Here is a 27,950-nt window from a genome sequence, read left to right on the forward strand (position 1 = left end):
GAGGTAAGTCCAATACTAAATAAGTGCATATGCATAAGTACGAGTTGCAAGTGGCGGGTTGCGAGTCTGGGGCACTTCTTGATTGGATTGAAAGTGCATAAATCATGTCATGAATGAAGTTGAACGCACTGCAACAGCATTCTGCGATATCCACAGGCGGGCATTCTTGAATCTTGAATTCAGAGCGATACTCGTATATGAATGACTTTGGGTGAGGCAAACGAAAGGAATTTCTTCGAGATTACTTATCACTACTTGCTCTAGATTTGGCTTAGTAATAATATTTAAACCATAAACTCTTAATCAAGGTTTATGAGAAACATTTTTTCTATATGTATACTGCGTTCTAAAAAGTTATAATTTAATTTTAAAGATAAACTAATGCCTTGAAGTTTTCTCACGATACTGCAAGCCTAGTATGTTTCATAAATAACTATGATTAGGTCATAGTTGCAAAGATTTGTGGTCACAGAACCCCAGTAACATGGTAATCTTCTTAGTGGGGCACCGTAGATGTAAGACAGTCAGGAAGACATTAATATTGATTAGTTGAACCATAAATTGAAAGTATTCATTCCATAAACATAATTTATGGCCACATCGCGGAACCTATCCCCGTATAATGAAGCGATTAAAATGTAAAGCATTTACATATGAAACGATGACCCACAGAAACATCGTAAAAGAGATGAATGAACGGGAGGATGGGACATCCAACTATTTAAATGCGATTGCCCTTTGCCAAGATTTTGCCAACACAGCTGTCGATGGATATTCCTCAGATTCAGCCCTTTCCCTACTCTCTCCTAATCTCTTTGGCGAAACTGGCTCCAACGACCCAAAGCCCTAGGACAATTGCCAAGGCAACCAATAGCCACTAAAAGGCTTAGATAATCCATTAGTGCCAAAGGCCAGGCCAAAAGGTATACAACGTACCGAGAAGCGCAGACTTCGTCGTTGACTGACGACGTTTAAATACCCTTTCCACATAGTCATAAGTTCAAAAACACTATATGTATCGTAGGTTCTGAGTAATTAGCTTGGAGATAAAAGTTTTAAGCAACTAAGGGGAATAACTTTTAAATTAATTTGAATTAAATGCAAATGATTAATGCAACGGATTATCAAACTGTGTGCTTTCTATAAATAAATTTAAGGAATTTTCCAATACGCTGAATAATATTCATATAAAAATTTAAATTTTTAAAATTTTTTAAAAAATGCACATTTCTTAGATATGAGTTAGAGTATCTAGAGATTCAAAATTGTATACTATATATATTAAAAAAAATATATTTTAAATATTTTTCAAATTTGTAATCAAAATATATGTATTATACTCAAAAAAATGCAGATGATAACTGGATTAAATGTGTTTTAGTGCAATTCTTGCAATAGGAACTTCACCCAAACTTATGCGAATATTTTCATGACTCACTGCATAAAGGGTAGTCCTGAAAGAAGGAGACATTGCCAGGACGACGACAAGAACGAGGATATCCCCCCAATATCCTGTGCGTGCGGGTGCGTCGCCGAGTGTATGTGTGTGTGTGTGGATATATGTATATGTATATGCCGGTCGACACAGCAATTTGTACAAGTCAATCCCGTTGGCGCCAAAAGTCTACGGTGCTGCCAATGGCAAAAGGAAAAACCCGAGAGCGAAAGATGAAAATCGGCTTAAAAAAACGCGCCCAGCAGTATGCCAAAGGTGCTCCATGGCCCCCCTTTTTGCCGTAGAAACCCCCTAGTTCACCGTATTCCTCCCTCGAGAGGATAATTTATAACCCGACAAACTTTGCGTACAAAAGTTTTCGCTCTTCGACGAGTTCTTTTTATTATTTTTTCGATTTTTTTTCGTAGTGCTGCGTTGCGATGAAAAGTTTTGTACGTTGCGCGGCGTTGGCGATTTTTAATTCTTTCGCTAAATTGTTTAAAAATGTTGGAGAAGAATTCTGCAGAGCATGGAACTTTGCCACCCGCGATTGCCAAAGGGATAAGTAACAAAAAAGTTTGTGGCATGTTGACCACTTTGTCGTCGGCCTTTGGCTAGTTTCAATACCGTGGAGATGGTCCTTTGGGGTATTATGTTTCTCTGGACAGCTCACCTATCACATCAAACTTAGTGGTTTGATTCCAGTCCGAATCTCAGGATCTGCCATGACTATGGATATGATTTTTGGGATGTAGGTGTTATATGGTGTCTTTATTTGTTGTAGATCTGTGAAATTTATGTAAACTTGGTTCTATACATTATAAAAGACTTTTTATTGCATACAAAACAGATATAAAAGGCATGTTCTTTTGAAATCCGGAAATGTGCAAAATATTCTCATGTCTTAGGTGCACGGTATGTCAAAGTACGACACATAAATACTTTTAAATTACCCCTTCTTTTTTTCTCCTTTCTGTGCAATTTCCGCTTCAGTGTCGATGCAATTTGTATTAGGAAAGTTTTGCAAATTCGAATGGGGCGGGTGGCGCGAAAGAATTTCGGAGTGCGCAAAGTATCTGAAGGCAATAAATTCCGAGTAACGAACATTTTCAGCATCTCTGATTTATGCTCAATTAGCAACTGGCAGTGCCGCCGTACTTCCAGATCCAGATACGTAATCCATAAACCTGACAACGGCTTCACACGACATCCATCAAAACTCCTTTTGGCGCTCTTGCTGACTTTTATGGTAGTGGCCCCCCAAGACTTTTTTGGGGTCGTAAAACCATTTAAGTCGCTGCCGCCGACGCCTTTCGCAGATTTTATGCTCAGTTAACCCGATAGTGGGGAGGTGGGGCGAGAACGACCCCCTGGCAGCGATCGTAAAACTATACACGCGCCTCCCTCCGTCATAAATGCGTCAAAGTCAATTTGGTTTATCCTTCCCTTTGGTCCTGGTTCCTGGTCGATAGGATGCTCCTCGCACTCATCACGCAATATTTTTTATGACTTAATACGATTTTACAAACTGTTGGCTGGGGAGCAAAAGGAACTGGGGAAGGCGTACTCTTCGAGTTTGCCGCTCGTAAAAATTAATTTAAATTGATTCTACTGATGAGCTGAAATTGTGGTTGCCCTTTGGCAGAGGAAACCTTCAAGAAACCTTTTAAAGAAAGAGGTTTGGCTTTAGGTGATTCGTAAGAGTTATATTGCCTTTTAAATACCGCTTTTAAATCCCCAAATGAGTTTATTTCTGCTAATTTTTAGCCTATGAAATAAATGAATCTTTTAATCGTAAATTATTTTTGAAAGTTTAAATGTTATATTTGCTGTATTTTATACGTTATCTTATCATGGTTTATAATACAATTTGCAAAATGGTCAGAATTATGAAAAAAAGTTGTTTAATGCCTTTCGTGCTGAATCTTCTGCGACCTTTGTTGGCACCTAATTTATTCATTATCTAACCATAAATTAAATAAGGCCTAAGCAAACGCAGCTGGAGTGAAGCATTCACTCAAGTTTCGAGCTGAAACCAGTTATCATCTGAGCGAAATCTACGACTCAGTCGCAGTTTCTAAATTCGATAAGAAATATTCCGCTTAATCGTAACTCTCATTCGCACACTCACCTCACTTCTTCGCAGACTTTTTCTACAGATAGATAGTTGGTCGAGCGAAGAAAGTGGGAGTACGGAGTGTACGAAAAGGTCTTCGAATTCGTCGAAAAGAAAGTGACGAGGTGGCCGAGAGGTTAAGGCGTTGGACTGCTAATCCAATGTGCTCTGCACGCGTGGGTTCGAATCCCATCCTCGTCGGCTGGAATTTTTTTTCATTTAGAATATTGTTAAATCAATTAAAAGTGTGAATTACTTTATGGAATATTTTACCCCAAGTTTAAATCTCATTTTATATAGCTATTTAAACTGGTTGCCGTTCATTTAAAAAGGTTAATGGGAAACTAACTATGTTTCTTGCTCTATAAACTGCTATTAGACTATTAGCTATACTATTACTATAACTAATACAATTATTAAGTATTTAATTGTTTTTTTATGTTAAATTTTGTGGAAGAATATAGATAATTAGCATAATAATATTGTTGACCATTTTTATACCCGTTACTCGTAGAGTAAAAGGGTATACTAGATTCGTTGAAAAGTATGTAACAGGCAGAAGGAAGTGTTTCCGACCATATAAAGTATATATATTCTTGATCAGGATCAGTAGCCGAGTCGATCTGGCCATGTCCGTCTGTCCGTCCGTCTGTCCGTCTGTCCGTCTGGCCGTCTGTCCGTCCGTCTGTCCGTCCGTATGAACGTCGAGATCTCAGGAACTACAAAAGCTAGAAAGTTGAGATTAAGCATACAGACTCCAGGGACATAGACGCAGCGCAAGTTTGTCGATTCATGTTGCCACGCCCACTCTAACGCCCACTCTAACGCCCACAAACCGCCTAAAACTGCCACGTCCACACTTTTGAAAAATGTTTCGATATTTTTTCATTTTTGTATTAGTCTTGTAAATTTCTAACGATTTGCCAAAAAACTTTTTGCCACGCCCTCTCTAACGCCCACAAACCGCCCAAAGCTGCCACGCCCACACTTTTGAAAAAGGTTTTGATATTTTTTCATTTTTGTATTAGTCTTGTAAATTTTTATCGATTTGCCAAAAAACTTTTTGCCACGCCCACTCTAACGCCCACAAAACCGCCAAAAACTGTATGTGCTGAAGACTCTCCTTTGCACTTCGAATAGCTTAGTAACGGGTATCAGATAGTCGGGGAACTCGACTATAGCGTTCTCTCTTGTTTTAGATAGATTTTATAGATTTTATGTAAAGGTATTGATGTAAAAACAAGAGAGAACGCTCTAGTCGAGTTCCCCGACTATCTGATACCCGTTACTCAGCTGGTGGAAGTGCGCAGGAGAGTCTTTAACACTGACTGTTTTTGGCGGTTTTGGGCTTATTGATAGAAATTTACAGGACTAATACAAAAATGAAAAAAAATCAAAACATTTATCAAAAGTGTGGGCGTGGCAGTTTTGGGCGGTTTGTGGGCGTTAGAGTGGGCGTGGCAACATGAATCGACAAACTTGCGCTGCTTCTATGTCTCTGGAGTCTGTATGCTTAATCTCAACTTTATAGCTTTTGTAGTTCCTGGGATCTCAGCGTTCATACGGACGGACAGACGGACGGACAGACGGACGGACAGACGGATGGACGGACAGACGGACATATCTATATTAACTGTGTTGTTAATCTGATCAGGAATGTAACATACATGTAACATTTATAAATATCAACTTTACTGCAAAAATGTCCCTAAAATCAATATACTTCCTCAAAGCAGGAACGCAAACATGTAAGACTAATGTCTAAGCAAAATATCTTTATGTAATTGTAAAAGATTGCCAAAGGCAAAAGATTACCTAACGAAATCCAACCGAATCGCTTAAATTGAATATCACGGTGGCGAGTCTAATTTGATTACAATGCAGACTATATATAATCAGTATTCGTTCTTACCTTCAAACGTTAAAATGAAGTACTTGTGTAAGTGAACTGATTAAAAAAACAAATTGAGCGAATCCTAATACTCAATAATTGGTCCGCAGGCCTGCTCCTTTTGGCCACGTCGGTGTCTTGTCGCTTCACCGACGACTTCTACCAACTTTTGGCCAAGAAGAATGCAAACAAGAATCTCATTTCCTCTCCCCTTTCGGTCGAAATCGCACTGAGCATGGCCTACATGGGAGCCAGGGGACAGACAGCCCAAGAAATGAGGCAAGTGTTGAAACTGCCCGAGGACAGAAAGGAAGTGGCAGCCAAATACAAGGATCTTCTGACTGGACTCGAAGGTCGCGAGAAGGTAGCCATTCTTAGTCTAGCGAACCGCATATACGTGAACAATTTGTTCGAGCTAGTACCAGAGTACAATCAGATAGTCAAGGATTCCTTTAAGGCTGAGGCGGAGGCAATCAGCGTTGCTGATCCCAACAAAGCTGCTTCAATTGTCAATAAGTGGGTAGATAATCAGACCCGTGGTAAAATCAGAGACATAGTACAACCCAGAAACATAGAGAATCTGGTTATGGTCATCTTAAATGCCATTTACTTTAAAGGCCAGTGGGCGTCTGAGTTTAATCCCAAGCGTACAAAGAAGGTAGATTTTCGCATTTCGGATCAAAAGAGTGTTCCTGTCGAGATGATGACACAATTGGGATCATTTAAGGCTGCACATATTAGCGAACTAGGTGCCAAGGTTATCGAGTTACCCTACAGCAATTCAAGCCTCTACATGGTCATCTATCTACCGGATAGGATCGATGGACTACCGGAGTTGGAGAAAAAGATCGCTGGATTCTCCCTGAACCTTGACCACACTGAAGTGTCTTTAAGGCTGCCCAAGTTCAAAATTAAATTCTCTGGTCTTTTGAACGATCAACTTATAGCGGTGGGTATTTGCAGATTATTGTTGATACACCCTTACAATTTATAGATTTGACTTATAGTTGGGCATTCAAGATGCGTTCCAAACTTCGGCTGACTTCCATGATCTGGTGGCGAAGCGTGGGGTTCATGTGGGGAGAGTCGACCATAAGGCGTTCATAGAGGTTAATGAAGAAGGTGCCGAAGCAGCGGGTGTAACATCAATAGGATGGGTACCTGCGAGTTTTAATCCGATACGGCCATTGGATTTTAATGTCGATCATCCATTTGCTTATGTCATTCGCGATGAAAAGACCATTTATTTTCAGGGTCACTTTGTAAACCCGGCATGATAAAAGGTATTCTGTTATATCAATAATAATAGAACCTTTTACATGGAAATTATACTCGATACACTTACAATTAAAGGGTTAACCAGTTTCTAGAAAATATGAAATAGGTGGAAACTAAAGGGAATGATATGGTTCCGTAACTCAGCTTACATATCGATTGAAAATCGAAAAGAAACCTTTATTAATACGTAAAGGCATATTATTAAAAACAAAAGAGAACGCTATAGTCGGGTTCCCCGACTATCTGATACCCGTTACTCAGCTATTGGAAGTGCTCAGGAGAGTCTTCCACACTAACAGTTTTTGGCGGTTTGTGGGCGTTATCGATAGAAATTTACAAGACTAATACAAAAATGGAAAAATATCAAAACATTTTTTAAAAGAGTGGGCGTGGCAACATGAATCGACAAAGTTGCTCTGCGTCTATGTCAAGGGACTCTGTATGCTTAATCTCAACTTTATAGCTTTTGTAGTTCCTGAGATCTCAGCGTTCATACGGACGGACAGACGGATGGACGGACAGACGGATGGACAGGCGGACATATCTATATTAACTGTGTTGTTAATCTGATCAGGAATGTAACATACATCATATCAACTTTACTGCAAAAATGTCCCTAAAATCAATATACTTCCTCAAAGCAGGAACGCAAACATGTAAGACTAATGTCTAAGCAAAATGTCTTTATGTAATTGTAAAAGATTGCCAAAGACAAAAGATTACCTAACGAAATCGAACCGAATCGCTTAAATTTAATATCGCGGTGGCGAGTCTAATTTGATTACAATGCAGACTATATATAATCCGTATTCGTTCTTACCTTCAAACGTTAAAATGAAGTACTTGTGTAAGTGAACTGATTAAAAAAACAAATTGAGCGAATCCTAATACTCAATAATTGGTCCGCAGGCCTGCTCCTTTTGGCCACGTCGGTGTCTTGCCGCTTCACCGACGACTTCTACCAACTTTTGGCCAAGAAGAATGCAAACAAGAATCTCATTTCCTCTCCCCTTTCGGTCGAAATCGCACTGAGCATGGCCTACATGGGAGCCAGGGGACAGACAGCCCAAGAAATGAGGCAAGTGTTGAAACTGCCCGAGGACAGAAAGGAAGTGGCAGCCAAATACAAGGATCTTCTGACTGGACTCGAAGGTCGCGAGAAGGTAGCCATTCTTAGTCTAGCGAACCGCATATACGTGAACAATTTGTTCGAGCTAGTACCAGAGTACAATCAGATAGTCAAGGATTCCTTTAAGGCTGAGGCGGAGGCAATCAGCGTTGCTGATCCCAACAAAGCTGCTTCAATTGTCAATGAGTGGGTAGATAATCAGACCCTTGGTAAAATCAGAGACATAGTTAAACCCGGAAACATGAAGAATCTGGTTATGGTCATCTTAAATGCCATTTACTTTAAAGGCCAGTGGGCGTCTGAGTTTAATCCCAAGCGTACAAAGAAGGTAGATTTTCGCATTTCGGATCAAAAGAGTGTTCCTGTCGAGATGATGAGACAATTGGGATCATTTAAGGCTGCACATATTAGCGAATTAGGTGCCAAGGTTATCGAGTTACCCTACAGCAATTCAAGCCTTTACATGGTCATCTATCTACCAGATAGGATCGATGGACTACCGGAGTTGGAGAAAAAGATCGCTGGATTCTCCCTGAACCTTGATCGCACTAAAGTGTCTTTAAGGCTGCCCAAGTTCAAAATTGAATACTTTGGTCTTTTGAACGATCAACTTATAGCGGTGGGTATTTGCAGATTATTGTTGATACACCCTTACAATTTATAAATTTCACTTATAGTTGGGCATTCAAGATGCGTTCCAAAGTTCGGCTGACTTCAATGATCTGGTGGCGAAGCGTGGGGTTCATGTGGGGAGTGTCGTCCATAAGGCGTTCATAGAGGTTAATGAAGAAGGTGCCGAAGCAGCGGGTGTAACATCAATAGAATTTGTACCTTTGAGTTTTAGTCCGATACGGCTATTGGATTTTAATGTCGATCATCCATTTGCATATGTCATTCGCGATGAAAAGACCATTTATTTTCAGGGTCACTTTGTAAACCCGGCATGATAAAAGGTATTCTGTTATATCAATAATAATATAACCTTTTACATGGAAATTATACTCGATACACTTACAATTAAAGGGTTAACCAGTTTCTAGAAAATATGAAATAGGTGGAAACTAAAGGGAATGATATGGTTCCGTAACTCAGCTTACATATCGATTGAAAATCGAAAAGAAACCTTTATTAATACGTAAAGGCATATTATTAAAAACAAGAGAGAACGCTATAGTCGAGTTCCCCGACTATCTGATACCCGTTACTCAGCTATTGGAAGTGCTCAGGAGAGTCTTCCACACTAACAGTTTTTGGCGGTTTGTGGGCGTTATCGATAGAAATTTACAAGACTAATACAAAAATGGAAAAATATCAAAACATTTTTTAAAAGAGTGGGCGTGGCAACATGAATCGACAAAGTTGCTCTGCGTCTATGTCAACATTTTTTAAAAGAGTGGGCGTGGCAACATGAATCGACAAAGTTGCTCTGCGTCTATGTCAAGGGACTCTGTATGCTTAATCTCAACTTTATAGCTTTTGTAGTTCCTGAGATCTCAGCGTTCATACGGACGGACAGACGGATGGACAGGCGGACATATCTATATTAACTGTGTTGTTAATCTGATCAGGAATGTAACATACATGTAATTTATAAATATCAACTTTACTGCAAAAATGTCCCTAAAATCAATATACTTCCTCAAAGCAGGAACGCAAACATGTAAGACTAATGTCTAAGCAAAATGTCTTTATGTAATTGTAAAAGATTGCCAAAGACAAAAGATTACCTAACGAAATCCAACCGAATCGCTTAAATTTAATATCGCGGTGGCGAGTCTAATTTGATTACAATGCAGACTATATATAATCCGTATTCGTTCTTACCTTCAAACGTTAAAATGAAGTACTTGTGTAAGTGAACTGATTAAAAAAACAAATTGAGCGAATCCTAATACTCAATAATTGGTCCGCAGGCCTGCTCCTTTTGGCCACGTCGGTGTCTTGCCGCTTCACCGACGACTTCTACCAACTTTTGGCCAAGAAGAATGCAAACAAGAATCTCATTTCCTCTCCCCTTTCGGTCGAAATCGCACTGAGCATGGCCTACATGGGAGCCAGGGGACAGACAGCCCAAGAAATGAGGCAAGTGTTGAAACTGCCCGAGGACAGAAAGGAAGTGGCAGCCAAATACAAGGATCTTCTGACTGGACTCGAAGGTCGCGAGAAGGTAGCCATTCTTAGTCTAGCGAACCGCATATACGTGAACAATTTGTTCGAGCTAGTACCAGAGTACAATCAGATAGTCAAGGATTCCTTTAAGGCTGAGGCGGAGGCAATCAGCGTTGCTGATCCCAACAAAGCTGCTTCAATTGTCAATGAGTGGGTAGATAATCAGACCCTTGGTAAAATCAGAGACATAGTTAAACCCAGAAACATGAAGAATCTGGTTATGGTCATCTTAAATGCCATTTACTTTAAAGGCCAGTGGGCGTCTGAGTTTAATCCCAAGTTTACAGAGAAGGTAGATTTTCGCATTTCGGATCAAAAGAGTGTTCCTGTCGAGATGATGACACAATTGGGATCATTTAAGGCTGCACATATTAGCGAATTAGGTGCCAAGGTTATCGAGTTACCCTACAGCAATTCAAGCCTCTACATGGTCATCTATCTACCGGATAGGATCGATGGACTACCGGAGTTGGAGAAAAAGATCGCTGGATTCTCCCTGAACCTTGACCACACTGAAGTGTCTTTAAGGCTGCCCAAGTTCAAAATTAAATTCTCTGGTCTTTTGAACGATCAACTTATAGCGGTGGGTATTTGCAGATTATTGTTGATACACCCTTACAATTTATAGATTTGACTTATAGTTGGGCATTCAAGATGCGTTCCAAACTTCGGCTGACTTCCATGATCTGGTGGCGAAGCGTGGGGTTCATGTGGGGAGAGTCGTCCATAAGGCGTTCATAGAGGTTAATGAAGAAGGTGCCGAAGCAGCGGGTGTAACATCAATAGCAGGTGTACTTGTGAGTTCCTTTCAGATAGGGCCATTGGATTTTAATGTCGACCATCCATTTGCATATGTCATTCGCGATGAAAAGACCATTTATTTTCAGGGTCACTTTGTAAACCCGGCATGATAAAAGGTATTCTGTTATATCAATAATAAATAGAACATTTTACATGGAAATTATACTCGATACACGTACAATTAAAGGGTTTACCAGTTTACCAGAAAATATGAAATAGGTGAAAACTAAAGGGAATGATATGGTTCCGTAACTCAGCTTACATATCGATGGAAAATCAAAAAGAAAATAAATAAAATTAAATTGACCTTTATTAATACGTAAAGGCATATTATTAAAAACAAGAGAGAACGCTATAGTCGAGTTCCCCGACTATTTGATACCCGTTACTCAGCTATTTGAAGTGCGAAGGAGAGCCTTTAACACTAACAGTTTTTGGCGGTTTGTGGGCGTTAGAATCATGAATCTATGTCTCTGGAGTCTGCATGCCGAGTCTCAACTTTCTAGCTTTCATAGCTCCTGAGATCCCGACGTTCATACGGACGGAGAAACGGACAAACGGACAGACGGACAGACGGACAGACGGACATGGTCAGATCGACTCGGCTATTGATCCTGATCAAGAATATATGGTCGGAAACGCTTCCTTCTGCCTGTTACATTCTTTTCAACGAATCTAGTATACCCTTTTACTCTGCGAATAACGGGTATAAGAACTATTATTTAAATGGCTTTCAAATGTTGTTTGAGCAGCTTTAGTTTTCACCCATTTTGTTGCCCCCAAAAGGCAACCATTGAATTTTTGGCAGCTTTCGTCTCTGAGCTCTTTTTAGTTTTTAGTTTTTGGTTTTCCTACCTTTTGGTTTCCTGGCTGGGGCCATACATCAATATATTTTGGCTGCCTGATGTGCGGCTAGGCATATATATTTCCCTCTGATATCGCCCTCCCCCCGCCTCCCTTGGCTCATCTATAGCCTAACCCAATTGGCCATAACTTCACTTGGTCCTGATGAAAGTGGAGCGGCTGGGGGAATGGAAAGCAAATGCTTGCACAATCGTTACCCTCCGCACTTGTGGCCAAAAATCAAAATCTTAAAAAAAGCAAGCCGGCGAAATGGAGAGCCGAGCGAAATGAATTGGATTGAATTGGAATGGTAGGCGATAAAAATAAATCTTTGCGAGTGCGCAACGCGGCGCCATCAAACAGCTGACGTGCTGCATGGATAAGGGAAGGGGAAGGGTTAGGGGGGCAGAAGGGTGGGTGGGTTGTGGGTGGCAAAAGGGGGTGGCAGGGCAGACTGGTAATGATGAAATTGAATTGTCCTGGCTGCACTCGAAGGGCTGCGGGCAACTACCGCCAGCGCCATAAGTCATACATACATGGAGCGTTATCCTTGAGGATTTGCATGCTCCACAATTGGGATATTGCGACACACTGAGCAAAATAGTCTATACCTTCTACACCTTATAAAGGATTTTCCTAACATATCATGCAGTTATTGCATAATATTCCTCTTGATATATAATACATGAATAGTAGCAAGCCAATGTCATCATTCTTTATTATTGTACTCTTCAAGCATTTATTGTAGATTAAATAAATATATTTATAAATATTTTTCTAATACCAACACAGGTTTTTACCAGTGCCTAGTTGAGGTTAGGGGTACGTGTGGGGTATGCCAAGTCACTAGCTCGCTACCCCCATCCCCATCCTGAATGTATCTTCGACATCGAGCGATTTGAGTCGCCTTGCGCCAACTCAGTTCAAGTCACTTCAATATGCAAATGCTGCTCAATTGAGCTTGTCTTTCATTTTGATGTCCCCAGCAGCTCTAACCCTTCGCCTTTAAAGTCCTCTTGGCCGCTCTGAAACATTTTCGCCGAATTTTCCATCTTCCATCTTCCAGTGTGGGTGGGAGGCGAAGTCGCATCAACTTTCCCATAGACGCCATCAAATTTGATGCCTTTTCTATCGCTGGCCATTTTGCAGCGGGTTCATAAAAAGGCAGCACACACACCACACACACAAACTTAACGATATGAGCGAGAATGTTCATTGAAGAAGCTGCCATAAATGGATCAGTTCGGTTAGATGGGCAGCTTCTGGTGTCCGCCAAAGTGTGGCATTCGGACACCCGGAGGGGAAACCCCCTCAGACTGCTTTTCCATGGCCAAGAACATGGTGGAATCGTAGTGGAGAGTAATGAGTTTTGGATTATGTTTAGTGTCGATTGTTTATGGTCAAATTTGCTTAGGAGCTCACAACAGCTGAGGCGTTGAAAGATGGAAAAATCTAATGAATTCTGGTTGATGTCACATCATTATTTGCTGATTTCATGTGTCAGGGATGTTAAACTTAACAACGCATGCGTTTGATTGACCATTTCCAGCAATAAAGACACCCATTTAAATGAAAGCCTTTGCAAATAATATGACTTTTCAGTTTGAGCCTCTCTAATTTTATTAAAATATATATAATATGGTATAAAGTGAGGGGGCTATATGTATTTTATATATGTATGTCGAACAATGCTTATACATACTTTACTTACCATCTCTTACAATCCGAGCCCCAAAAAGCAGTGATGTAATCCCTTTTGTAGGCATACAAATTCACCTGTGCGTCACTTCCAAGGTCGCAGCCCAAAAAAACCTTTCAATTTCAAAGAGCCCGGGGCCAAATCCAAACCCAGACACGATTTACACGGCTTTCACCCACGACACGGCAAACAAAAGGCAGCCCAAAACCGGGGGAAAGGAGTAGGTCTCGAATCCCCACTTGGTCGACTTGGTCCACTTGGTCGACTTGGTCGATTGGGTCAAATGGACGACCCACTGCGATGGTCGATGGCTGCGAGCTGATTGAATAATCGCACCGCCATGTGGGGGACAGTGGAACAAATCGCGTCTAATAGACTGATTAATATACACAGATTTCCAGTTTGGCCCAAGTCAAGTCAAGTTCGCCACCCACTCCCCACCCCCTCAAATCACGGCCTTCCTGCCCCGCCCCCTTTTCCGCATGTAACACGATTCGTGTGGATTAACTGCGCTCAAGTTGATTGATTGTTTAAATGATGTATAGACATTTGATGGTTTTTTTTCGCCTGCTCGTTTTCGCCTTCTGGCCTTTGGCTTCTCCAAGTACACTCAGCAAAATATTTATAATTATTTACGTTATATATTTAGGCTTAATAACCACTAAAGAACAATTTTGTTTATAAATTTTACGAAGAAAATACGTTTAAGGCTAACAATACTACAAGAAACTGGTTATCTTTCTTTTAGAAAACATTTACCAGTAGAATAACTTCACAACAAAAATAAAATTTGTGAAGCTGCTTCTGTTTTTTCTGAGTGCATTCCCAACTCACACTTCTCTCTCCTGCGTTTTCTGCAGGCTGACGACTACCTCTCTTCTAATTAGTAACATTCAGGCGAGAAATTAACTTTTGAAGAATTCTGGCTCTTTTTTTCGTTTTTGATTTTGGCAAACTTCTTTTTTGGCTGGTGAGCACATCAAATTGATTGAGTGGAGCGAAGGAACAAGTTTCGATTCATTTTCCCAAACGGAAGTGGCATAATAATGAAACAACCCTTTGGTTGTTCTAAGGAAAGAAATAAAGCATAATTTTTATGGAAATTATAAGTAATGTTATATACTAGGCGGATGTCCGGATGTGTTCATTGATTTACACACTTGGCAAATACCCCGCAATAATATTTGTAAAAAGTATGCCCGACTCAAGTGGCAGTGAAAGTGTGTCAGAATTTGAGAGAGATATTTGATAATTTAATATAAATATAATATGTAACTACTTATATAATAGGCACTTGTTCATCAAGAATATTATTGTAAATATATAACATATAGTAAGCTGAAATAATAGGTATCCCTGAGTGCATCAGCCCGTTTTTTTAGATAAAGTTATGGAGTTCCGCTGTAAAGTATGCAGTGCCATTTACCCTTTATTATCCTTGCCACTGCCACACCCACACCCACACAGGATATATGGATGTACGTTTAGTGCGCTCTCACTCTGCCCGTGAGCCCATCTCGCTCCCACTCGGAACACCTCAAGGCGGATGCGTAGTTTGGTTATAAAAAAGAAATATTACGCATTATGCCAAATTGGCGGAGACTGTCGGGCGGCAATAATAACGTTTAGAGTTAAATGCATGACACAATGGCAGACAGTTTTAGTGTTCGCCGGTTGTAAAGTCTACGAAAATACGCACTCCCCTCGAGCGTAAGGGTTATGTTACGTTACGAGTATATCGTATCCCATCGATAAGGAGAGCCTCGCATGTTTATGCACTTTGCGTCTGCAAAAGTTCCTCACGCTTATCGCAACTTTTCGACGGGCTTTTTGCACACTTGCATTCCGGTGGTTTTCCCTTGTTGGGGCTTCTTTTCCAGCAGGTGAGACTGTGGGTGGATTGTGGGTGGAAAAGTGCATAAAATAACAAAGTAACGTATTGAATGGAAATTTGCCATTTAATAGAATGGTCAATATATTTTACCTACAATCTTGCTCAGCGTTGTACGAAAAGCTATATTTACTAACATATTTCTAATTTGTGTTTTATCAGTAAAAGAACATTCCTCTATACCTTAACCTTTATTTATATTTTTATTATTTTCATAATCCGTAAATCAAGATCTCTACAGTATAATCTAAGCCACAAATCCTGGGATAATTTACTTTTCAGAAATAAATTGATCAGCAACCCATTCCTCTTACTTTCGTAACCATTTCTCATGCCGTTTGTCCCACTCCCTAAGCCATTAATCTTGTAGGCGGTCAATTGTCTACCTTATAGGTTAAGTACCTTTCAGCGAATCCGTATCCGTATGGGTAACGTATGTAAATGTTAACCGACACTAAAAGTGAAACAATGCCGGCAAACTAACCTACTGCCAAATAAAAATTTATTGAGCCAACACCGAAACCCAAAACCGAAGAGGGCACAAAAACCGCTGGCAAACGCAGTCAGTTCATAGGTAGGTTGTAAAGGATGTTCGGAGTCGTTTCGCCTAACGGCACCAATAAAATATTGAACAGGCCATCGATAACCGAAAGGAGTTACTGTCAACGAACCCTTGAGACGGTGGGAGGTGGAAAACGCTGGGAAATGTGGGTGGGAAAAGCGCTTACGTCGATGGCAAAGATGACGATTAAAACAAATTTCCACGACAACCTGGCGCCGTTTAGCCAGCGGAAGGAAGCGAAATTGTTAAACGCAAAAGTTGCAAAATGTCAGGGATACATTATGGCCGGGGGGCGGGGGGTGGAAGGAGAAAAGTGGGCGGAAGATGGGGCTTTACGACAGACAAACTCGAGGGTTTGCACCTTCTTTCTGCGGCGCCAGGAGTGGGGAGAGGGGAGTGAGGGCAACTTGGCAACTTGCAGACAAGTTTTAAATGAATGAGCAGCGGCTTCCGTTCAATGCGTTCCAAACTGGCCAATGCCCAGTGCCAGAAAGTACACTCGAAAAAAGGGAAGAACTTTCACAAAATATACAGATACTTCAAGCGAAAAAACGGTGCTTATAAGATTGCGCCCAACTAGAAGCCTTTACTTGATGTATCTTAAAATCAAAATATGCTTTCAAATGCACTACACAATCATTTTCAATAAGAAAATAAATAAAGAGAAGGGTATAGCACATTTAACATTTTCCTTTTTAGGCGAGGAACACATTGTTTTGTTTGTTTATTATTAAAAAGTTTAAACTTGTATTTAAAGTGTAACGTTTGTGCGTGTATGAATCGGTTGAATCGGTGGCTGTGTGTCCATCCTGTGAAGCATGACAATGGCCAAAAGGATGCTTCCTCGAGTGGCGACCACTTGCCAATTGCGATTATGGTTTATGTACACCCCGATAAAGGTCGTCAATAGGTCGCCTTCGCCACACAAACTCACACATGCCTCAAGGACCCAGTCCCCAAACCCAAATGGCCACCAACTGGAAGTATCCTTGCAAGGAGTAAGTTTTCCTACTTCGCTATCTGTTACAGCTGGAACTTTTGCTGACCATTGGAGCGCCTTCAATGGCTCAATTATTTGCCCCAATCCTCGTTTCTTTCTCCAGTTGAGTTGGTTTGATTTCGGTTTTGGTTTGCTCCAAGGATAATTTGTCGTGGCGTCACTCAAGCGCTCACCCATAGACATAAATATTTAAGGACACACGCTGGATTTGAGCCGGGCTTTCGAGTGTTATTAGCGTAATTGAGTTTGCTAGCCAATTATGCATGCAATGGGCCAGAAACGCCAACGTTCGCCGCCCCCAAACACCAAAATCAAAAAACCAAAAAACTGAACCAAAATTTAAAGACCGTCCTTGAATCGCCGTTTGCATGGAAAATTCGTTGCGTTGCAGGAGGCGAAAGCGTCGTCTGTGCAACAGTTCTTGAAAATTGCATTTTCTTAATTTATTTGCTATGCTAATTTATTTATTGACTGGCCACGAATGCCACAACCAGCCCAATGTCATTTGGCACAGACGACACGGCCCATGGCATCCGGAAAATCACACAGACAAGTGCATATCAAACAGCAGAGGTCAGAATTTTGGCAACACAAATGGGAGAATTCAAACTTCAACTTCAAACATCTATGGAAATGTGCGAATATTGTAAAAAACACTTATATGACCTTCAGTTAGCAAAAATCACACATTATTTGTGTAACTTTTATGCCGCTTTTATTAACTGATGCAATTTATAGTTTGCTTAAAACATTGTGCAATCTTCTGAAAAGTACTTTTTTTTTTCCAAACTAAATCTTGAATACTCAATGCTAGTATTGCGACCTCGACTGTAAGTGCAGCCAATTGCATTCTGCATTCAGTTCATGAAGGGAATACCCCAAAATGAATCAGGAAGTGTGCTTTCATGGAGCCAGCAGAAATGCTGATTTTTGGAGGAGGTGTGGCAATTGAGCACATGTTCATTGCCAAATCCTTGAATTAAATTGGCTATGGACATCAGCAATAGCATTCAGGTGTCCAAATTGATAATCACAAAATTTACATTCGGGTGTTGGTAATTAGAATATTGAAAGACCAGAGAGAAGAAAGTTTCAAATATAACAAATGCAAATAAACTAAAGACTGTCTCAGACGTAAACATAATATGCTCATACTCTTTAAGTATATCAAGAAATACACAAAATACGTTTTAAAGTAAGTAAGTGTAAAGTATCTAAAGAAATACACAAAATATGTTTTTCTGAGCCCAAATCGTTTTTAAACATATCAGCATTTCTTGAGTCTTAAATTATTACACAATCCTGATAATCCTGATAACTCATTTATGGCGTGTCGTCTGTGCTATCTTTGTATCTAAAGCGCACACTTAAAAAGTTGGCATAAAAAGAACAGAAACCACAACCGCACCAGAAAAGATACAATAAAACCGAGTGTAAAACGCAAAAAGTAACCACCAAAAGGGAAACAACAAAATCGGCGAAATGTTCGCCCTTCGCGAAGAACACAATGCAAGTTAAATTACGTCACGCAAGCGAATTTAACCCCGAAAAAATGGCCAAAAGAAAGAGATACTGTGTGAATTTTTGGCTGCCAGCACCAACACATACATGAGCACACACCACACACACAGTCACAGAAACAGGAACAGGATGCCCCTGTGGATATGCAACGCTCAATTTGCCATTGCCAACCACAATGGCAACCGAAATTGGCAACTTAATTTATGTGCTGCGCTAATTAGCACCATAATTTAATTTCCAATTGGCAAACGGAAAAAAATGCGGAAAGCGAGTGGTGAAAATCCGGGAAAATGGAAAATGGCGGCGGTTGGGGGGCGGCCAAAACGAGAACTGGGCTAACAATGCAGTGCCTGTTGCTGCCAATCACACATGCTTCGTTTTAGCTGAGATTCCGCGGGTCTACAAAATCCATTCTCCATCTGTGCATACTCTTCATTAAAAAATCAAATAGCTTATACAGTTCAATTTTAGATTTAAACATTAACTTTCAGGTTTGAACTGCAAACCAAACATGTATTTTGAAGTGTTTAATAAAATGGCATTGTAAAATATAGAATTTAAAAAGAAACAGGGCTATTACTTACTGAACTCGAGATAAATGTACATTACCAATTTTAAAGGGTGTCAGTAGTTGAGTTACTCGAAATATACATTCCCATTTTTAAAGGGTATCAGTAGTTGAATTCTTAAAAATTTAAGTTCCCACACTTCACGTTTCTTATTTATTTTGCGATCACTTGCGCTCCGCATGCGAAATTCCGACGAAAAACCCGGAGTCGCCGAAATCAACTCGGATTAAATGCAGTGCACATATGTCGCCACCCCGTGGACCCCCTTTTTTTCAACCCCCCTTTCGAATACATAGCACCCCCCACTGGCGCACACGCCCCCTAACAAATGATGTTGACCGCCCATGGTCATGGATGCTAATTAATCTTGATTTTCAGCCCGAAGGAGACGAAAGAAGGAGGAACTGCGAGTGTCCTTACGTCAAAGTGACAATTAAATTAATCATGATGGCAAACGATTATGTCAACAGGACGCAGGACACAGGACACAGTGACACACACATGGACTAGAGGAGCGCAAGGGAGGCAGGGGAGCAGGACTAAAAAGGATGTCGCAAATTCCATGGGAGCAGAAAAGTATTCGTGTCCCTGCTCTGCTGCTTCAAAATCTAATTATAGCCGGGCGAGCATCAAACTTATAATTAACATTTTGACCGCAGCACAAAAATTGGAATGTGCGAAGAAACGAGAAAAGCGCCAAAAGCAGTTACTTATGTATGTACATATGTTGCATGTGCGAGACATTTTTAATTAGTTTTGCGGCTGACACATAAACTTTGGCATTAACTTTAAATTTAAATATGCACTTGTGCCAACCGCTTTTTTAAAAACTGAGTAAATATCTAAACAATAAAATGAATATGTTAATGGATGATGCAAACTTTTCAAGGCTTTATGCCTCTGCCTTTTTTGTCAAAATTAACTCCGTGTAATTTATTGTTATTAAACATGACACTATTTCTCACCGTTCTGATGATTCTACTGTTTCTCTGGTTGTAAGTGCACAAAAATTGAAGTACAATTATTCAAACTGCGCGCGCTTTAAACCAGGGCTGTCGTGTTCGATTAAAAACAACCAGGTGGCAACGCCGCAGTTTGGCTTAATTAACATTTAATCATTTTATTTTAATGCAAACACTAAGAAAATATTGAAAATCCAAAATTTCGTGGCTTAAACCACAAAGGAAACTTTAAAAACTATTGCGATAAAACAAAATATTCATTGATTTAAAATTAAAATATGTGGATTGAGTTATCGCTAGTAGTCCATCTCTAATCGCACGAGGTGAACAAATCGCAAAAATTTCAGAACGTTTATTAAATAAAACATACAAAAAGGTTTGAAAATGACGGAAGCAGAGGAAATCAACGGCAGAGAAGAAGTGGAGGATGATGAGCAGGATCAAAAGCAAAAGAAATCCGACGTGAAACGACATGACGACGGCGCCGCAGGTAAATACTCCACATGCCCCCCTCCCTCTCATCCTTCCATCCACCACTACAAAATTGCAAAAAAAAAAAAAAGTGGTTTCTATGCAATATCATGAATTAAAGTGTCCAAACATTTTCGTCGCTTAAACTGGAAATAGGTTCAAATTCCTTCTAAGTGCCAATAATATGGAATATACCAAAGTGTAGTGATAAAACATAACTTTCATCCTGCTTTTAGACTTGGAACGTGTTACGGATTATGCCGAGGAAAAGGAGATATCTGCAGCCAACATTTCCAGCGTAAGAATCTTTATAAGCCAGCTAATATACAAGCTATATGGTAATAATACTTGTCCCATATTGTTTACAGGCTGTGGAACAGTTTGGCAACCAGCGCAACAAGGAGAACGAGCTGCGGGTAGCCAAAGAAAAGGAGCTCCAGAAGGTCCAAGTCAAGAAGGAGGACATTGAACTGATCGTACGTATGCAGAACTACTAGGGATTGCATTCATTATAGCATGATTCGATAGACCCTGATATAAACTCCATAGTTTGCTTTGAGAGACTATAGTATCCAGTCGTGCAGTTGTAGTTTCCAATGGATATCCTCCTTCTAAGCACCCTAAATAATAGAATTCCCTTTGCTGTTTCAGATGAACGAGCTGCTGGTTAGCAAGGCGCATGCCGAGAAAGTGCTCCGCGAGCAGAGCGGCGATGTGGTAGCCGCCTTGGAAGCCATCATCAGCAACTGAGCTGAGGTGCTTGGGGAACCTGGACTAATCGCCGTCTGTTTCTTTTATGTAGCGTAACACTGCTTTATTTGTACATTTATAAACTCTAGCGAAGAAAACAAAACAAAACTTTTAAACCCACAAGAGAAAGTTCTAAAGGCATTTATTTTGGAGTTATAATAACTTGCAATTTTATTCAGAGTATCGCCACTGCCCATGCGCTCGTGTCCTTAAGAAAAAACCGTTGACAATTTGACTATCAATATGTGATCATGCGTATCCGTGTATAATTTATATTAATAGTTATCCGATTTCTAAATGAAAAAACAAGAGTCCTTCGTCTCAGCCTCCCACTTATACTCGTAAATATGACTTTTTGGCAGTTGCGTTTGCTTCGCTTTCACATATTGCCGATTGCTCTATAGAAATGATAATGCCGATCGAGCGATCGTGCTACCAAACGTTACTAGGGAAAACCTGATGCCTCATAGCAGCTCTATGCGTTTCATTCCGTTTCATTTTTGGTGGGGGGGAGAGAGGGAAGGTATTTGAATAGACATATAAATTATGAAACAAAACAGACAATGAAATTCATTTATAACAACTAAAGCAAATTATGTAGTGACTACAACCCAGTTAAGGTTTAAAATGGGGGAGTAGGTTTTCGTGTGTAGCATTAACTAAATTATGTGATTAAATACTTTTGCAGATTCTCGCACGATGGCGTGTTGATGTTCTGCGCCTTTCTGTACAGGTCCCGATCGCCAAAGGTACGCGCCTTGGCCAGCATTGAGTCGCCTGAAAATCATTGATGTTAATACCAGTTTTGTATAGCTTCCTTGCATAACTTACGATAATTCCGCTCTCGACTGCAGGAGTGTTTCAGATGATTGACGAAGTCCTCCTCCACAGATTCCTCTAGTCGGGCTACTGATCCCTGATACTCTGAATAGAAGTTGTCCTTTACGTAGTATGGTACCTTTAGGGAGTTCGTCTCACGCTTCACAGAATATTTACTGCAAGTTCAAGGAATCAAGTTAGTACTTAGTTATGGAAGGACTTGAAGTTTTGCTTACTGAGAGGGTGTCAGGCTGTACATGGGGTCCGAGATGAAGAAGGACGACATCATGGAGAGTCCAATAAGCAGCAAGATGGGCAGCAAGTTGACCAAAGCCGAAGAGTTGTTTCCCTAGATAGGCAGAAAAAGGGCAGTCGTATAATGTCCAAAGATTATCTATCCTTTAACACATACTTCTCGATCCTCGCGAGCCTGATGACGGCGCCGCTGCTGCCGCATGTAGACATTCTGCTGCGGGAACCCGCCGTTGAAGAACATGTTGAACAGCTCCTCGGCACTGATGTCAGCCTGGAATCCACGCGAATATCCATACTCGTTGTTGTAGTACTGGCCATGTCCATGGTGTCCGCCACCACTGTTGCCGTGACCATTGTGCGACTCATTGATGCCATACAGGTCGTAGTTCTTGCGCTTCTCGGCATCCGTAAGTACGCCAGCAGCATTGCCAAGAGCCTTGAAAGCCTCCACCGCTCCGGGAGCCTTGTTCTTGTCCGGATGCAATTGCAAAGCAAGCTTCTTGTAGGCCTTTTTAACTTCCGAGTCAGTGGCCGTCTTGCTCACGCCCAGTACTTCATAGTAGTCCTTACATCTAATGGACAGTAAATGCAATTAGTAGTAGTTTGGCTACATATATAGAATGGTACCTACTTTTTGACCTTTCGCACAGCCTCCAATTGATCATTGGTGTAATCTGGGGCACTGGAGCGGGAGTCCGAGTTCACACGTTTCCTAGGCCCGCTGTCCTTCTCATCGCTGGGAGCCGCTGTACGGGTTTTGCCATTGCTGCCGTTGTTCGGAGTGCTCTTCACCTGGGCAAGTAGCCCTACAAGATGGGAAAGAAACACGTCAGTAGGTTAAAGGTCATATTATGCTTTGACATGATGTTATCTTCTTTTAAGCTTTAAAGAGCCTTCATAACGCAGATTTCTAAGGTGCTGCTTCTGCTCTTTAGGAGGTAGTGATAGTAATGTATAATAGCTATTAACCATCATCCTTAAGCTCACTTATGTTGTATGTTAATAACTAATTTGATTAAGATCGGACCACTCTGTGGTCAAACCACGACAGGTGCGGAATATCAAACATAACTTTCTTGTTTCTATAGATAAGAACGTAAGATAAGACGCGTAAGATAACCACACTTTAAAAGATGAAGGAAGCATGCTTGACAAGTGAAAACGGATCAATTGATATGGGGAAATGCGAGTCAATGGAGCCAGTCCCTTTGTTATCACTGAACTCACGTTTGGCATTCTCCGTGGGAAAGAGTTTCTCCGCCTTGAGAAGGAACTTCTCGGCCTTTTCGATTTTGCCCTCGGCGAGCGCCTGGACCGCGAAATCGATGCACCGCTGGGCCTCGTCCTTGTTGCCGTCCATGTCGCCTTTTAGTGCGTAATCACTAGTTTTAGCTAGTTAACTACGTGGTGATCAAAGTAAATAGTGAGGCTCCGCTCTCTTTATTTGTGTGCGTGAGCTTTTGACGTCTACGGGCTACGCACAAACACACACGTACGCCTGCTGGGTTCTGGCCTCGAAGAGCCTTGAAAAACACGGCTTTTTTAGCCTGTCACCGTGCACCTTTTTTACTGAAAATTTACTTTTCACTGCAATTTCAATTTAATTGATTTTATTCGGTCAAATTTTTCGTCAGCCGAGAAAAACAAGGGAGTTGCCACCCAGTCTAGGAAAAACACCAGCAGGGCTGCATTCACCTGCGGGTGGTGGCATTAAATAGCTAATTGGTTAAGCTAAATTAATGCATTAATGCAGTCACTTAAGAGTGCAAGAATTGTAATATTTATTTTACAATATTATATTGCTTTAAACATATTTTCAACAAGTTTGCGCAATACATATACTTAAAAACTAAAACGACTTTTAAAACTTTAAATTTCTTATAATAATATTGTTATTTAATTAAAACGTACTTAAAATAGTTAGTCAGTCAAAGAGCCAGTGAAGTGCAAAAGCTTTTTAAAAAAGTGCAAAAGAAATAAATTTTAGAAACTAGCTATAAAATAGTTGTCTGGTAAACAGCCAAAATTCGCCAAGTGGCCAGTCAGAGTTGCATTGCCGCAGCGTTGCCGGACCGCCGGCGACAAACATATGTATGCGTCCGTGTGGGTGGTAGCGTGTGAGTGTGTGCAGCAGCATGGGAAGCGAGTGATTCGCTGATTCGCCAAATTCGTCGTATTTACTTGTAAATTTGCAAAGTAATAGCCAAGGGTCGCCGCCGGACGAGTGCAATCGAATTAGCCGCGAAAGAGCCCGTTAATTAGGTGCATTGCGGCCGAAAACGTCATCGCCGCGAGTGCGACAGTGTGCGTGTCCCCAGTGCGTGCGCGCCCGTGTGTGTGTGTGTGCGTGTGTGTGGCGCAGTTCACACAACTTGGCCTGGAAAAAGTGAAAGAGTATTTTTTTCGGCCATATTGTGTTGTCATAGCTGGAAAAAGTGCATTTTCCGGCCATATGAAGATTCTGATCATATGCGAAAAAGCATTTGATAAGCCAAAGTTTACTCAGAATCCCCCCAATGCCGAGTAAATAGGGCGACTTATGTAAAGCGGAGAACAAGAAACTATTTACAATTACAAAGGTGCGTACGCGCGTGTGCCTATGTGTGTGAGTGTGTGTGCGGGTGTGAGTGTGTGAGGGAGAAGTGCATCCAATTGAAATGTTTTTCCATATTTACAAATTGCACGTTTATTAGAGAGTTTACATGGTTCTATTGCAAGACTAGGATCTACTTTTTGAGAGACAAACGCACGGGAACACCTGACTTGGGCATCAGCGGTATTCCATGCACGCCGAACTCAATCTCACGCTTTTCCTTCCGGATCTCCAGATCGAAGTTCGACAAAACCTTGGCAATCGCTATCTTCACATTCACCTTTCCCATGCGGGCGCCTGGAAAATAGAGGGAAATTTCTTAGTTTCCTTGGGAAATTGCAAGAGATTAGAGTTATGTAGGGAAGTTTACTATTGGAAAGAGTTTTGATGTTATCTATAGTATTATCTATAGTATTATAACTTCGATTTCACCCTATTTGATTGAAACATTTCGTACCGATACACATCCTGGGTCCCTCGCCAAACGGCAAAAAGGCCGCCGGGTTGTAGTCTTTACCATCCTCCAGATAGCGTTCCGGTCTGTAGACCAGCGGATCGGGGAAGTACTCCTCGTCCCGGTGGATTCCAATTAGGGAGATTATGATGGGAGTACCCTTTCTGATCACCAGCTTGCTATCGGGCACAGGATAGTCCTGGGTGCAGATTCTGTTCAGCAATGGCAGAGCGGGATATTTGCGGGCAGTCTCTGTAAGAAAGTTGAAAGTATTGTATTAATTATTAACCAAAATGTCGAGCAGTAAACTGTGCCCGATCTATATGAAATATGGCATGCTATTAAGATTTATAAGAAAAGATCTATTAAATAATTAAAACTTACCGAGTACACAGGCCTCCAGATACTTCATGTCCGAGATGGCGTCGTATGTCAGTTTTCCGCCGTGCTTTTCGATGGCACTGCGAACATCCTCCTTGGCCTTCTCCATCACTTCCGGATTTTGGGTTAGTTCGTATAGGGTGAATGATGCTGTGGAGGCTGTGGTCTCGTAGCCGGCAACGTAGAAGAGGAACAGCTGGCCGGCAATCAAGTCCTTTGACATGGACTTTTCTCCATTCTTGGAACTTTCCGCCGACCAAACATTATCGTCGGTGTTGACCTTTCCCTGATTGCGCAGCTGCAGCAGAAGTTGCAGCAGATCTTTGCGAACTATATTGTTCTGTTCTCTGAGATCGACGGTTCGGTTGGACAACTCGCGCATCCTTTCTGTCGCCTCCTGTTTCCAGCCGATTTGGACAAAGAACTTCTCCAGGCTTAAAGGGTTGGAAGATATAGGTTCTGTGCCTAAGAATGAATTCAACCTTAAACTAACCCGGGATACAGGAAACTAGATGCTCCACGAATAATATCTTCGTAGTTGTTTCGGTTCACTTTTTTGCTAATAACCTGGAATTCGTTGTTGGGGTCCGCGAAGCTATCAACATCCAGTCCAAAAATAGTCGTGGCAATAATGTCGATGGCGTATCTAAAAAGTCAATAAACAGTTTTGTTTATTAGCAACTTATCATATCTGTTTAAGTGCATTTGGCAACGGTCATAAATTTAGAATGCATTATGTCAGTTCCTATTAAACTATTGCAAGTTCCTAGGACTGAGGAAATAAGATGATTAATAATCACATCTCAATCTGAAACTGTGAATAGATTGTCCAAATAATAGCAAATACTTTAGTATTTGTCAAAGTTAAATAAGTGGATTCATAGTAATGCAATTGACATTGCTAATCTAATCAAATATGACGCTCCCACTTACGTAGCCATTAGATTCTTGAGTTCAAGCTCTTTGGCGCCCGTCGCCGGCAATTGCTTCTTAATGCTGTCCACCAACTTGTCACCAACCGAATCTGAGGTCTCGAACATGGCCTTCAGTTTTCCGGACGTAAACGAGGGCGTCAGTTTGTTGCGTAAGGCCCTCCAACTGGCTCCCTCCATTTGGAACAGGCTCGCGGACATGGGATCGTTCTTCTCATCCACATACACCCCACGATCGTGGAAACTGGCAAAGTCCTTGACCAACACATCGTGGGCCAGTTGGGCATCTCTAACCAGTAGAGCCGGTCTCAATGTGAGATACATTCCGATCACCGGTTCCTTCGTCGAATTGTACATGTCGTAGATGGCCATTCCGAAGGATCGCTTACCCTTTGTCACGGATTGCAGGGCACCGAAGGGGATGCTCGCCCCCGTCGAGGGAAATCCCTTGCGATCCCAGTAGCTAAATGTCCACTTGAGGTAGACATATAGCAGCGTGACTGCACCGATCAGTAAATATATTCCGATCATATTGAATCTTATCTGTTTACTATGTCCGCACTTCTAGCGGTCTAAAACGCAACTGACTTGTCGTAGTCGCCTGCCGATTTATAGTCGTTAGAGGGGCAAACAATTTCGCCATATGGCTGGCGTGATTACCTTATCTTTTGGTTCGCACATAAACAAAAACCACTTGAGGCGAGAGATTCCCTTAGAGGTAGGTCGGTCAATCTGCCTGTTTGCTTATGACTGGAGGATCCCTCGCACTGGATTTAGTATAGTGCTTTCTCAGAGTGACATGACAACTTTGTAGTTTTCTTCGGGCGGCAAAAATTTGCCGACGAATCGTTATTATATTGGTAGCACTTTCTTTTGATCCACTAGACAACCCTGCCTGCACCGGTGATATGGCGAATCTTTGAGAGATAATGATTGAGAACTTGTATTTGTATATTCCTGAGGGCGTATTCGAATTGAGAAGCTTTTCTTTATAAATAAACTTTACATGCATAGATCTACCCCGACTGCAGCTTGGGAATTTATAATGACACTTCACTAATATACGCAGTTTTTAATAAACTGAAATGAACCAAACCGATTTTTTTGTACTCTTGCATTGATCCCAGACATTTGGGAACGTGTAAAGTATATAAATTCTCGATCACCACCAATGGCCGAAAGGATAGTCCATATCCGTACTTCCTTTTTTACGCAGCTGCTCAGTTTTCTTATAGTCTTCTTTTTATTACAGGTAGTATATAAGTTGAGACGAAATTCAAATTGTTTTAAGTTCTGACAATGGTAATCTTCACATATGCTGCAAATTATATAATTCGCAGTATTTTATCTTTAAGATAATTTAGATCTATATCATGTGATGGTTTGAATTGCTGTTTTTGCCATCTTGCTTTGGATGCTATGGCTGATA

General features: G+C 41.0%; 7 protein-coding genes, 1 long non-coding RNA gene and 1 other non-coding gene across 13 annotated transcripts in view; 6 read left to right on the plus strand and 3 right to left on the minus strand.

Annotated features, from left to right (window-relative positions):
• Nucleotides 1-3,234: 3,234 nt before the first annotated feature.
• On the minus strand, nt 3,235-3,915 carry LOC122619968. 2 transcript variants are annotated; one of them, XR_006326106.1, is made up of 2 exons: nt 3,808-3,915; nt 3,235-3,753 (listed from the first exon to the last, which is right to left on the minus strand). It is a non-coding gene; the product is annotated as an uncharacterized LOC122619968 (long non-coding RNA). The 2 variants fall into 2 exon arrangements; XR_006326105.1 differs by having other exon boundaries at nt 3,825-3,912.
• Trnas-gcu lies at nt 3,671-3,752 on the plus strand. The gene has a single exon. It is a non-coding gene; the product is annotated as a tRNA-Ser (tRNA).
• Nucleotides 3,916-5,394: 1,479 nt separating the features above from the next.
• Nucleotides 5,395-6,768, plus strand: LOC122619965 (serine protease inhibitor 42Dd-like). The gene is made up of 3 exons (XM_043797205.1): nt 5,395-5,490; nt 5,553-6,391; nt 6,450-6,768. The coding sequence occupies exons 1-3, from the start codon at nt 5,430-5,432 to the stop codon at nt 6,717-6,719; spliced, it is 1,170 nt and encodes a 389-aa protein (XP_043653140.1). The 5' UTR covers nt 5,395-5,429; the 3' UTR covers nt 6,720-6,768.
• A 649-nt stretch (nt 6,769-7,417) lies between these two features.
• LOC122619967 (serine protease inhibitor 42Dd-like) lies at nt 7,418-8,845 on the plus strand. The gene is made up of 3 exons (XM_043797208.1): nt 7,418-7,567; nt 7,630-8,468; nt 8,527-8,845. Exons 1-3 carry the CDS (start codon nt 7,507-7,509, stop codon nt 8,794-8,796), a joined length of 1,170 nt encoding a protein of 389 aa, XP_043653143.1. The 5' UTR covers nt 7,418-7,506; the 3' UTR covers nt 8,797-8,845.
• Nucleotides 8,846-9,551: 706 nt separating this feature from the next.
• LOC122619966 (serine protease inhibitor 42Dd-like) lies at nt 9,552-10,979 on the plus strand. The gene is made up of 3 exons (XM_043797206.1): nt 9,552-9,700; nt 9,763-10,601; nt 10,660-10,979. The coding sequence occupies exons 1-3, from the start codon at nt 9,640-9,642 to the stop codon at nt 10,927-10,929; spliced, it is 1,170 nt and encodes a 389-aa protein (XP_043653141.1). The 5' UTR covers nt 9,552-9,639; the 3' UTR covers nt 10,930-10,979.
• Nucleotides 10,980-19,780: 8,801 nt separating this feature from the next.
• On the plus strand, nt 19,781-21,207 carry LOC122619617 (huntingtin-interacting protein K). 3 transcript variants are annotated; one of them, XM_043796652.1, is made up of 5 exons: nt 19,781-19,899; nt 20,243-20,356; nt 20,574-20,635; nt 20,706-20,813; nt 20,989-21,207. In XM_043796652.1, the coding sequence occupies exons 2-5, from the start codon at nt 20,251-20,253 to the stop codon at nt 21,085-21,087; spliced, it is 375 nt and encodes a 124-aa protein (XP_043652587.1). In that variant the 5' UTR covers nt 19,781-19,899; nt 20,243-20,250; the 3' UTR covers nt 21,088-21,207. The 3 variants fall into 3 exon arrangements, with proteins under 3 accessions (XP_043652587.1, XP_043652585.1, XP_043652586.1); XM_043796650.1 differs by having other exon boundaries at nt 19,810-19,899; nt 20,214-20,356; XM_043796651.1 differs by lacking the exon at nt 19,781-19,899 and adding an exon at nt 19,989-20,189.
• A 21-nt stretch (nt 21,208-21,228) lies between these two features.
• Nucleotides 21,229-23,828, minus strand: LOC122619616 (dnaJ homolog subfamily B member 12). Of its 2 annotated transcripts, XM_043796648.1 has the most exons (7): nt 23,389-23,828; nt 22,793-22,967; nt 22,319-22,733; nt 22,143-22,255; nt 21,919-22,082; nt 21,768-21,864; nt 21,229-21,562 (listed from the first exon to the last, which is right to left on the minus strand). In XM_043796648.1, the coding sequence occupies exons 1-7, from the start codon at nt 23,519-23,521 to the stop codon at nt 21,520-21,522; spliced, it is 1,140 nt and encodes a 379-aa protein (XP_043652583.1). In that variant the 5' UTR covers nt 23,522-23,828; the 3' UTR covers nt 21,229-21,519. The 2 variants fall into 2 exon arrangements, with proteins under 2 accessions (XP_043652583.1, XP_043652584.1); XM_043796649.1 differs by lacking the exon at nt 21,229-21,562 and having other exon boundaries at nt 21,632-21,864; nt 23,389-23,827.
• A 668-nt stretch (nt 23,829-24,496) lies between these two features.
• LOC122622182 (protein roadkill) overlaps nt 24,497-27,950 on the plus strand; it is a 59,612-nt gene continuing 56,158 nt past the window's right edge. Inside the window, exon 1 of the mRNA XM_043800431.1 lies at nt 24,497-24,740. The gene's annotated coding sequence lies outside the window, so the exon portion shown is untranslated. The remainder of the gene's footprint in view (nt 24,741-27,950) is intronic.
• On the minus strand, nt 24,814-27,093 carry LOC122622184 (probable cytochrome P450 6d5). Its single transcript, XM_043800433.1, has 5 exons — nt 26,523-27,093; nt 26,083-26,235; nt 25,593-26,023; nt 25,212-25,460; nt 24,814-25,051 (listed from the first exon to the last, which is right to left on the minus strand). The coding sequence occupies exons 1-5, from the start codon at nt 27,050-27,052 to the stop codon at nt 24,888-24,890; spliced, it is 1,527 nt and encodes a 508-aa protein (XP_043656368.1). The 5' UTR covers nt 27,053-27,093; the 3' UTR covers nt 24,814-24,887.

This window comes from Drosophila teissieri, chromosome 3R (genome assembly GCF_016746235.2).
Source record: "Drosophila teissieri strain GT53w chromosome 3R, Prin_Dtei_1.1, whole genome shotgun sequence".
Classification (NCBI taxonomy): domain Eukaryota; kingdom Metazoa; phylum Arthropoda; class Insecta; order Diptera; family Drosophilidae; genus Drosophila; species Drosophila teissieri.